Genomic DNA, 12,501 nt, shown 5'->3' on the forward strand with positions numbered 1-12,501 from the left:
TAGAAGAATATGCCAATATTATAAGAATATACCAATATTATAAGAATATACCAATATTATAAGAATATACCAATATTATAAGAATATACCAATATTATAAGAATATACCAATATTAGAAGAATATACCAATATTAGAAGAATATACCAATATTAGAAGAATATACCAATATTAGAAGAATATACCAATATTAGAAGAATATACCAATATTAGAAGAATATACCAATATTAGAAGAATATACCAATATTAGAAGAATATACCAATATTAGAAGAATATACCAATATTATAAGAATATACCAATATTAGAAGAATATACCAATATTATAAGAATATACCAATATTATAAGAATATACCAATATTAGAAGAATATACCAATATTATAGTAATGTGACTATATCAATATTACATCATAATATAATAATATTAACACAATGAATAATTTTCATTAGCCATGGGCAAAGCATATTTCTAAATCATAAAAATAATATTATCAAATTAAATAATTAATATGGCTGACTTCGTCAAATTATATACAACTAATTAAAATATCTTTAGGAATATGAATATAAGAATACAGAATTAAATGAATAATATGGCCGGCATCGTCAAATTATAAACAATCTATTATTTGAAATATCTTTAAAAATATAGAATGAAATAGTTAATACGGCTTCGTCAAATTATATACAACTAATTGAAACATCTTTAGGAATATGAATATAAGAATACAGAATTAAATGAATAATATGGCCGGCATCGTCAAATTATAAACAATCTATTATTTGAAATATCTTTAAAAATATAGAATGAAATAGTTAATACGGCTTCGTCAAATTATATACAACTAATTGAAACATCTTTAGGAATATGAATATAAGAATACAGAATTAAATGAATAATATGGCCGGCTTCGTCAAATTATAAACAATCTATTATTTGAAATATCTTTAAAAATATAGAATGAAATAGTTAATACGGCTACGTCGAATTATAAACAACCAATTTTGAAATATCAATAAGAAATTGAATATATAAATAAACAACTAATTAAAGTATCTTTAAGAATTAAATAACTAATATAGCTTCGTTAAATGTCGACCTTTATAAATAAAAGATATACTATTTCAAGAAAAGAAGAAATATAAATCACCAATCGGAATATCATTAATAAATATACAAGCAAATAAAATAACATCATATGGCTTCGTTAATTGTCGACCTTTATAAAAAAAAATAAATGTAAATTCTTCGCTAATCACCAATTAATATATCACTGATAATATAAACATACGAGATATGGCTTCGTTAAATGTCAACCTACTTTTATCTTTTGTTTTCTTAATTTTAAGAAATATTACTATTTATAATTCTTTCTAAACCACCAATTGAAACATTAACAAATGTATAAATTATTTTTAATAACCTCCCATGAACTTATTGGACTTGTCTATAACTTCACATAATCTTACCTTTGCAGGATCCTTCCTTGGTTTACTATTTAACGAAATAGAATCCATTAGCTCTAACGTTATCCGAAGTCGTACACTTTTGAAATCAGCAGATACAATATTCGGTCTCTGAATAACCAGCCCCTGACATTAACCCACCTGCGCGAAAACTTACCCTCCCCCCATATTGGCAAAAAAATAACGGACATTTTTAACCAAGTCTAACTATATAACGAGACTATTTTACCGACAAACAATCGTTACAGTTACCTACCGGTAATTTAACGGACACCCCAATATGCCTAATTGTATAACGAGGCAATTTTACCGACAAACAATCGTTATATAGATATTCACTACCCACCATAGACATTTTAACAAGCTTATTTGTATAACTAGACCATTTTACCGACTAATTGTTTTCGAACAAATGTACCGAGAAGCTTATCCGTGTAACAAGACTGGTATATCAACAAAATATACATATCAAGAAAAAGAGAATATAGTAATTATTCTTTTATATATATATATATATATATATATATATATATATACACGATATAGTTAATAATAAATAATATATAATATATTATATATTAGCGCATATTAATAAAAAGAGAATATAGTAATATATTACTTATAAAAGATTTATCCTCTCGCATAAGTCATTGAGATGAGCGGCATCGCCTAAAAATATATATACACTAAGCTCGACAAAATATTTATACTACAGATATTGTTTGTGTGCTAGATCGAATAGAGTGTATCGATTAGTAGTAAATACTAGATGATACGGTGATATAAGAAGACTAAATATAATATTACGGTGATATAAGAAGACTAAATATAATATACTATAAATGGAACAACCCCAGTGGTGATATCAGTCATAATGATGCAGAATATATAAGGATGGAAAAGGAACAAGATAGACACGATACATTTAGATCTATTCAAGATATTATTCATGCAACACATCATCCAAGAGTCTTTGCCAGAGCTGGCTTTTACAAATATGATCAATCGGTGATCTGCTTCAAGTGTAACTTGAAAATAGATATTAGCGAGATCAACAAAGTGAATGATATTGTGGAATATCATACAACGAAGAATCCGGAATGTATATTTGCTCGAAATTTACCTCCACTTCCAAGATCAAAAGTAATTGAACAATTTAATACTGATCTAAGATATGAAGTGAAAAGATTGGAGACTTTTATAGATTGGCCAGATACATTGACGGAACCCAAGGATTTAGCCGCAGCTGGCTTTTTTTATAGAAGAAAAGGCAATGATTGTATTTGTTATTATTGTGGAATATGTGTGACCATTTCACCTACACAACAGCTTGGATCACAGTATCCTATAATGACTATGCATGGCCAATCCAACCCTAACTGTAAATTTGCACAAGGTGAAGCTGTTGGCAATGTTCCTATTTCTATAGGTAAGATTTTAGATAAAATTTTAAATAGTCATGATAGTGGCAAGATTTATGATGAAGTAGCTACCTCCTCGATAAACAACAGTTCTGAACCATTTCACAAAGAATATATAACACCGAAGTGTCGTGAACAAACTCTTGATAAATGGCCTCTGCTAGATCCCATTATACGAATGCCAATTATACCAATAGCAAGTATAGCAGAAGCTGGCTTCTTCTATAAAGGTAACTATATATATATATATATATATATATATATATATATCCATTCTGAATATATGAAGCAATAGATATAATATTATATATCTTTTCAGGATACCTTAATATTTCATATATCTCTATTCCAGGATACCGTGATCATGTTTATTGCTTCCACTGCAATCTCGGTATATGTAATTGGGAAAGGAATGATAACCCATGGATACTACATGCTATGTATAATCCCGATTGTCCCTATATTCGAAAATTGGGTTATGCTGCTATCGAACAGGTAAGATATATACATATATATATATATATATATATAGAAACTCAATATATATTGTTTTATAACGGATTCTTTCGATGTGATATTTTCTTTTTATTTATATAATACTTTCTCTTTTTAAGGCAAAGAGGGAAAAACGGTTGATGTACAAGAAACCTGCTCCACATAGTCCTGTAACGGAAAATGATTGGGATATTCTTATGGGTTTGGATATCACGAAAAAATTGCAGATATCAGAATACCCCACTTGTGCTATTAAAGATTGTCTCAAGGATCAAATTATGAAATATAGAAAACCATTTTGTACTATACAAGAATGTATTATGGCAATAAGACTGAAAATTACATCATATGGTAAAATGGATACGGGGTCTGTCAACAAGAAATGTAACATGGATATTATTGAAAATTATCATGCATTATATTCTATAATGTTGTTTTTAATAGATATTGAATCACTTGTTTCGAATAGGAAAGTGGATATCAGAAATATTTCTTTGGTCAACAGGAATGATTCAATTCAAATAGTCAAACAATTACCCCGTGATCCTTTAACTTTGAGGTATCAATATCAATATTCCTATAATGTGCCATATATTTCAGACTCTAATGACTTTATATTTAAAAAAGAATATCACAGCTTAATGAATGTATTAAATTGCCCATGCATAATTTCTATACTAAACATATGGTTCAAAAATAAAGATATAAACCATATCCCTTTGTTTAGATTATGGGATCGTATCATTGACTATGCAAAAGATAAAAATTATCTATTACCCAACATTAAGCATGATATAAATGAAGATAATGAAGCTCAAGATGATAAGGCTGTACTACATATATCTGAGAACCATAACCCAACATATTGTCAACAAGATAAGAGTGAAGGATCAAAAAAAATAACAACTCGGAAGAAGAGAGGTAAGATTATTGTTTTTGTAATTTATTTGATTAAAAAAATTATATATATTATGATATATCTATGCAATATATATATATATATATATATAAATTTGAATTATTTTTCAGATTCACCTGATGATGATGATGATGCTGAAACTGTTAAAGAATCCTTGTGCAAGGTTTGTTTGAATAATAATATAGAATTATTTACCTCTCCTTGTAATCATATAACATGCTGCAAAAAGTGTATATTAATACAGTCAACATGTCTTATTTGTAACAAGAAGATTAAAAATACCTATATACCTTCTATGACCACTATATATTCAAAATATAAATTGTAAAAACTATATATATATATATATATATATATATATGAATATAGAAATATTCTTTAAATGTTATAGGTAAATAAATGTATTTTTGTACAAATACATATATGATTATGTATATGGGAGTATAAGTTTATTTTTTTGTAGAAATATATTTTTGTACAAATACATATATGATTATGTATATGGGAATATAAGTTTACTTTTGTAGAAATAGTTATTTATATATCATATGATATAGAATATCCATTCATATGAGCAGTTGGGTTATATATATTGTATATTAAGATAATGTATATTGTATTAAGAAAATGTCTATTCACAATATGGATAATATTGATATGAAGAGTGAATTCAATCGAAGAAAGACTTTTGAATACAATTGCTCATATGCCATTCATCCAAAAATACTTGCAAAGGCTGGCTTTATAAAATGTAACTCATATATAACTTGTATTGAATGCCATATATGTATTGATCTAAATACTATCAATATATCAGATGATATTGTAAAAATACATAAAATAAAAAATCCAGATTGTTTACTTGCACAAAATATGCCTCCTCTTCCAAGATCAAAGACATTTGAAAATAATTTCGATTCAATTACTGGATTGCCGACCGATTTAAGATATGAAATAAAAAGATTAGAATCTTTCATTGATTGGCCAAATAAAAGAATACAATCCAAAGATTTATCCGCTGCTGGGTTCTTCTATTCAAGAAACACAAATTGTTGTATTTGTTTTCATTGTCAGGAACATATACAATTTTCTGATGATACATCTGTGACTATAAGGGATATACACTTGAAGAAAAATCCCGATTGTAGGTTTGCACAGGGTAAACCAGTTGGCAATATACCCATATATATGAGTGATATTATAAACAAAATTGATATTATAAACAAAATTAAGAAGAATAACCAAGAAAATGGATCGGAGACCGAGGTACCAAAGATGAGAAATCAAGCCATGGATTCTTATAGATATGTTGGTCCATTATACGATGACTATATAACAAGAAATAAACGATTGCAAAGTTTTTCAAATTGGCCTCTTCGCAATTATCAGAGCCCAGAATTACTAGTAGAAGCTGGATTCTATCATATTGGAATTAGTGATCATGTTCAATGCTTCCATTGTGGCGTTGGTCTTCGCAACTGGGAATGGGACGATGATCCTTGGGAGCTACATGCTAAATGGAATCCTGATTGTATTTATGTAAAACTTATCAATAAAGTCAGAGTAGAAGAGTCTTATATACCATTAAAAGGTACCTTAAATATTAGTCAAGATCAACATGATCGATTGGAGATAACGAAACAGGATTGGAATAATCTTTTGGGTTTGGATTATACTAGAAACCTAATAATACAAGGGTTCCCTGTCATTGCCGTCAGAGATGCGCTCCGTGATCAAATTTTACAAACCGGCATACCGTTTTCCAGTGAAGTCGAATGTGTTTCAGCCGTACGGACAAAAATCGAATCGTATAAAAATATAGATAGAAATGACAACGATGATATTGCTAATTTGAAACCAGAATGTCTTGTAAATTATCAAACAGTATATGCTGTCATGAGATTTACACAGATGATTACAAAAAAGAAATATGAATCTTCTTATCCTATCGACAATACTGAAGATCCTATTTATTTATTTAAACAGTCAACATTTATCTCTAATATAGATCCTAATATTCCTGAATATGGTCACGAAATTTTCTTTAAGCTTCCCTATCCCGATCATAGGTACAACTATCATTTGGAGAGTGAGTATCGTAAGATACTAAGCGAGCTCAACACTTATGAGATTGCTTCTCGAATAATTCCGTTTCTAAATGAACAACAAAGCGCATCCGCATCCTTAACTTTAATATGGGACTATTTGATAAAACAGAATAAGAGAACGACTGAAAATATATCAAATGCTAATGCAAATACAGACACATTAAATGATTTAGGGGAAAATGTCTTAGATGAACTAGTAGGTAATGGAATTACAATTATACCTTTTGCGTCCTATATGAATGAAAATGATTTAATATTTCAAAGTCAAATGTATATATTAAATATTGATAGGATTCTTACTCATCAAAATTATAACATTGTAAGAAGACCTGAAATACAATCCGAGTATCCTCAACGAGATGAAAATATCGAGATGAAAAACTTGTCACGGATAGAACAAGAAGGTAATGTATTATTCATCAGTTGAATATTATATATATATATATATATATATATATATATAATATTCATTATATATCAATATTAATCTTTTAATATACTAACGACTCTGGTTATATCAAAGTCAAATATGCCTTGATGATCAATATTAATATTGTTCCTTTTATTTCTTTCAGATAAACATGATCATACAGATGAGAAGCGACTATGTAAAGTGTGCATGACTGATGAAGTGGACGTGGTGATTCTCCCCTGCGATCACATGGTCTGCTGTGCTAAATGCTTATTAACCCAGTCAAAGTGCCCTATCTGTAGAGGGACAATTGAAAAAGTTGTTAAACCAATTTTACTTTAATGTTACTATATATCAACCTATTGTTTATTTATGAAACTAAACCATATATTATTTAATGGTTTTCTAAATAAAAGATATCCATATTGTGAAAATGAAATAAATATTTACTTAAATCATATTTGTATTATGAACCTGGGCCAAAATATAGGGATATTAAAATATCAATACGAATATATAATAATAAGGTTTTAATGAAAAGTTACTTTTACAATAATTTAATATTGAAACATACAAACAATCACATATATAGGGGGTAAAATATATTATTTTCTAATTTGGTATATTTCTTATATATCAACATATAGTCATTTTAGTAATACCGATACATCTCGACAGTTTGTCATTATAGTAATTGCACCATATTTTGACATAGTTCAATGTTCTCTTGACATAGTCGAATTGCTTTTGTCAGATAATTATTATATTTTTTCACTCGTTCATCCATGTGACCAACTCGTATTTTCAACTTTTCTATTTGAATATTCTGATTTTTATTCATTTGTTTTAACTCATTTATATCCTCAACAATAGTTTGATTCAGAGTTTCCTCTTTAAATGACTCTTGGGGTGATGACATTGTTCTTTCATTTTGAAGATCTTGTTCTTTAAAATGTTTGCGCTTTTGGGGGATCTTTTGAGATTGCTGAGTTTTGATAATTGACGCACGGTCAGGTGCTGGTTGTAATCTTAGCGAACCGTTGACTAAGGAATCCTCATTACTCCTCTGATTAAGGAATGAGGGTGATACTATTGCCCCGTTTATAGTCGATACAGAGGCATGAGAATCAGATACTTGTTGCATGTGCATCGAGTCGTTGACATCGGGTTCTGTATTATCTATTTGAATAGGAATAGGGTTTGATACTGTTGCCCCGTTTGTAGTCGATACAGAGGCATGAGAATCAGATACTTGTTGCATGTGCATCGAGTCGTTGACATCGGGTTCTGTATTATCTATTTGAATAGGAATAGGGTTTGATACTGTTGCCCCGTTTGTAGTCGATACAGAGGCATGAGAATCAGATACTTGTTGCATGTGCATCGAGTCGTTGACATCGGGTTCTGTATTATCTATTTGAATAGGAATAGGGTTTGATACTGTTGCCCCGTTTGTAGTCGATACAGAGGCATGAGAATCAGATACTTGTTGCATGTGCATCGAGTCGTTGACATCGGGTTCTGTATTATCTATTTGAATAGGAATAGGGTTTGATACTGTTGCCCCGTTTGTAGTCGATACAGAGGCATGAGAATCAGATACTTGTTGCATGTGCATCGAGTCGTTGACATCGGGTTCTGTATTATCTATTTGAATAGGAATAGGGTTTGATACTGTTGCCATGTTTATAGACTGTAAAGATATAAGAACTAATGTTCTAATTTTATTAGACATATATTAACTTTAACCCCCCTCCAGCACTAGTATTAAAATATCACATCCTGTTTATCAAGACATAAAATGTTTACAAAAGTAAAGATATTAATATCAATATATATTTATATATAATAGGTTTAATGAATATATATTAGGTTTAATGAAAAGTGTTTATATATAATCTCCCTTCATCTGGTTAATATATTCTCTTCAGATATCTCCTTATCATAATATGGTATATTTATATATATATATATATATATATATATATATATATATATATATATAGAGAGAGAGAGAGAGAGAGAGAGAGAGAGAGAGGATAAAGGTAAAATAATTATATATAACAATTCTAATGATAACAATTCTAATGGTATTATTTTTATTTTATTTTACAATATTATTAAAAGTATATCTCTATATATACCCATATCTACACTACCACCAATTTGGAAGAAAATATTTTATATAAATTGACTTTACAAGGACCACTCGAGTCAAAGGCCAAAGTAATAGAGAATTATATGATCCTGTATATCTCTCTAATTTATTAAATACTTTTCTAATTATTATATAATATTTGTATACAATTTATATTTCTTGTATCAAGAAGTGATACACTGTTATATGTCCACTAGTTATAGTAGTCAATTTGCATCTCTTTACTATAGTCGGTCGTAGTTGTTCACTTGGATCTTTTCAACTAAATTATTTTTATCCATCAATAATGGTCTCAATTTATCGTAAGTGAAATATGGGCCGCCAGGAAAATCCACCAATTTAATGGAATTAAGATGCTTGAGTGGTTGCAAGATTTTAAGCAGATATTCATGTGATGGCATGTCCCTCGAGTCTAATTGCCTCTTGTCAAACTGTATATGTATTTTGCTGATATTGGTTGCACCATCTAGAAGGTATGAAATAAAAGCCTTGCCAATATGCCAATCGCCGCTAAATGGCGATATCGCACCATCGGTTCTTTTGCCGATTGGTCGTGTCAGTTTTAGCTTCTTTAGAAATGGGAAAGTAATTCGGCTACCATTTGGTCTTTTCAATTGTCCTTCCCTCGAGATGCATGAACGCGAGATTTTGAGTACCTCGAGAACGGGACACGCATCCGCTAAGGCGGAGAAAAAGTTGTAGTTTAGGTCATGGACTTCTGTAAACTCGAGGACAGTCAAGTCTCTAAGAGGACCATCCTTCAAGAGAACGTTATTTAGACTGTGATCGCTAAGTTGAAACTCGAATATTTTCAATGTGCATATATTCGGTATATTTTGTAAGGCCTGATCAAGGAATAGTGGTCCTCCTCCCAGACTGAGATTTTTAACATTTGGACATGTATCGATCAAATCCAACAAATTATTACTGGTCAAGCGTCTCTTGGTCGCGACCAGACCCATATCTTTATTTCGGATTTCGTGCGATGTATCCAGGTAATACTTTTCCATCCAAGTGTCTAGGTATGTGAGCGCAAGTTTTTTCTTGACTTTCCCTTCATCCTCTTTTCTCAGTTTGATGATGGCAGGTATTATGGACTCATGGAAGAGAAACTTCAGTTTTGAGAGAGTCTTCAGTAGAATATACACCTTTTCCGTTTCGTCAGTGTTGCTACTATCAAACAACCAGAGGTATTCGAGGGCTTTACAATGTGACAACTGTTCAATCCCACTCGTATTGCCCTTGAGTGCCTTTCCATTGTAAAAAATTCGTAATTCTCTTAAAGTCCGGCAATGATGAGCTATGGGACTGATAGCCCAGTGATAAGAGTGATCCTTCATATAATTGGGGATGAGGGTCAGCGACTGCAAATGGTGAAGTTTCGCAATCATATCGGTGAAGCGTTGCATATCCGTATGATGTACAGGTATCTCACACATGTTCAGGGTTCTCAGAGTTGAACAATGAGATATTTTCTCATATAAATTACTACACTTTTTCATCCATTCAGCAGTTTGAAATTTGGTCACGCCAGGCAACAGTAGCAGTTCTAGGACAATGGATTTTGCGTTATCCGGAATAAAACGCGCGTGCCAAGAAGATTGTAATAGATCAACATAATCATTTAACAAATGTTGAGGGATTTTAGATATATAGTTTTTTAATTTCTCAAGTTTCATTTTCATCTCATCATCAGTTTTTGAATTACTGATTGCACGTATGGCCGTAAACGTAATCTCCAAATTCTTCTGGAGAGAATCATATTGGTGAATTGGCGTCCCCTTCTTCTTCTTCGGATATCTACCCGTATAACCTACCGGCTCTGTCCCTTTTGCTAATCCCTCTATGGGATTATCAATGTCAACATATATGTTTGGCATTCTTCACTGTATTTTGTATTCCCTTGGGTCACTTATCCGTGGTGCAGCTTTGAGCCACTCATCTGTGGTGCAGCTAATGAGATCACCAATGACGTTGTAGACGTTAATATTTTCATCGATGATTCATCATCCAGTCTTGCGGATGTCACATCCGGTGCTTGTGGTTTATCAAGGACAGGATATATATATATATATTTATTTTTAAAACTAACACTGGAGAGTCTATGAAATTGTCAACATTTCTATCTATATATAATTTATAAATTTAATTTATAACACATATTTATATATTGCGCATTTGTAACCCATCTAAAAAAGTTTCATATTTTTTTCCGGCTTGAAGTTAGTTATAAAAACAACAAATAATTAACTCTGATATATTTGTAAATCAACTTAAGACAAAAATACAAGACAAGAATAAACAAGACAAGAATAAAGATAATCGTATAACAAATATAATATATAAAAAACGATCTGAAGGTTAAATCAAAAGTGAATACAACTCAATCTATTTTATTCTAACCTAACCTATACACCTTATTCTTATTCTAATTGGCTTGTTCAACAGTATTTTATTATATATATATATATATATATATATATATATATATATATATTTCTATGAGCAATTAAATCATAAATCCGTCGATCGAGTCATAGACGTCGGAATCCGCAGTATCCTCTTGACTAGGATCGGTGCTTGATAATGTTACCATGTTTGTAATCAATGTATTTTTTTATGAGACCCAAGTACGTTTTGCATATACATCAGGTCGTAGAGTTCATTTTTCTTCTTATCATTAGTCATGAATCCGTCGATCGAGTCGTAGACATCGGAATCCGCAGTATCCTCTTGACTAGGATCGGTGCTTGATAATGTTGCCATGTTTGTAATCAATGTAGTTTTATGAGACCCGAGTACGTTTTGCATATACATCGAGTCGTAGCGCTCATTTTTCTCCTTATCATTAGTCATGAATCCGTCGATCGAGTCGTAGACATCGGGATCCGCAGTATCCTCTTGACTAGGATCGGTGCTTGATAATGTTGCCATGTTTGTAATCAATGTAGTTTTATGAGACCCAAGTACGTTTTGCATATACATCGGGTCGTAGAGTTCATTTTTCTCCTTATCACTAGTCATGAATCCGTCGATCGAGTCGTAGACATCGGAATCCGCAGTATCCTCTTGACTAGGATCGGTGCTTGATAATGTTGCCATGTTTGCAATCAATATCATTTCATAAACAAGCAAGGCACCAATTATAACAATCTCTATAAATAAGGCCCCAACTACAGCAACCTCTACGCATGTACATCGAGTCGTTGCACATCGAGTTGTAGACATTGGGTTTTATATTATCCCCTCTCTTGACTAGGAATGGTGCTTGCAATAAGTATAAACTTATAAGAATCAAATACTATTCATATATATATATATATATATATATATATATATTGAGATATATATATATATATATAATCAAATAACTGATAAAATCCTCAAATTTTATCAGAGCAGAAATGTAGCTTTCACAACAAAGTATAAATTGGATGAAGATGTGACGAACATTCTTCTTTTAACGGATGTATATTTACTTTACCCCCCAAGCGCTAGTATAAAAACTCACAGCCGGTGT

General features: G+C 30.8%; 1 protein-coding gene across 1 annotated transcript; it reads left to right on the top strand.

Annotated features, from left to right (window-relative positions):
* The first annotated feature begins 2,362 nt into the window (after window positions 1-2,362).
* Window positions 2,363-7,165, top strand: LOC125024828 (putative inhibitor of apoptosis). The gene is made up of 11 exons (XM_047612593.1): window positions 2,363-2,611; window positions 2,798-2,897; window positions 3,087-3,119; window positions 3,242-3,384; window positions 3,504-3,751; window positions 4,112-4,214; window positions 5,378-5,470; window positions 5,693-5,834; window positions 6,189-6,372; window positions 6,703-6,815; window positions 6,987-7,165. The coding sequence occupies exons 1-11, from the start codon at window positions 2,363-2,365 to the stop codon at window positions 7,163-7,165; spliced, it is 1,587 nt and encodes a 528-aa protein (XP_047468549.1).
* Window positions 7,166-12,501: the final 5,336 nt, after the last annotated feature.

Source organism: Penaeus chinensis, unplaced genomic scaffold (genome assembly GCF_019202785.1).
Source record: "Penaeus chinensis breed Huanghai No. 1 unplaced genomic scaffold, ASM1920278v2 CTG_6288, whole genome shotgun sequence".
Lineage (NCBI taxonomy): Eukaryota > Metazoa > Arthropoda > Malacostraca > Decapoda > Penaeidae > Penaeus > Penaeus chinensis.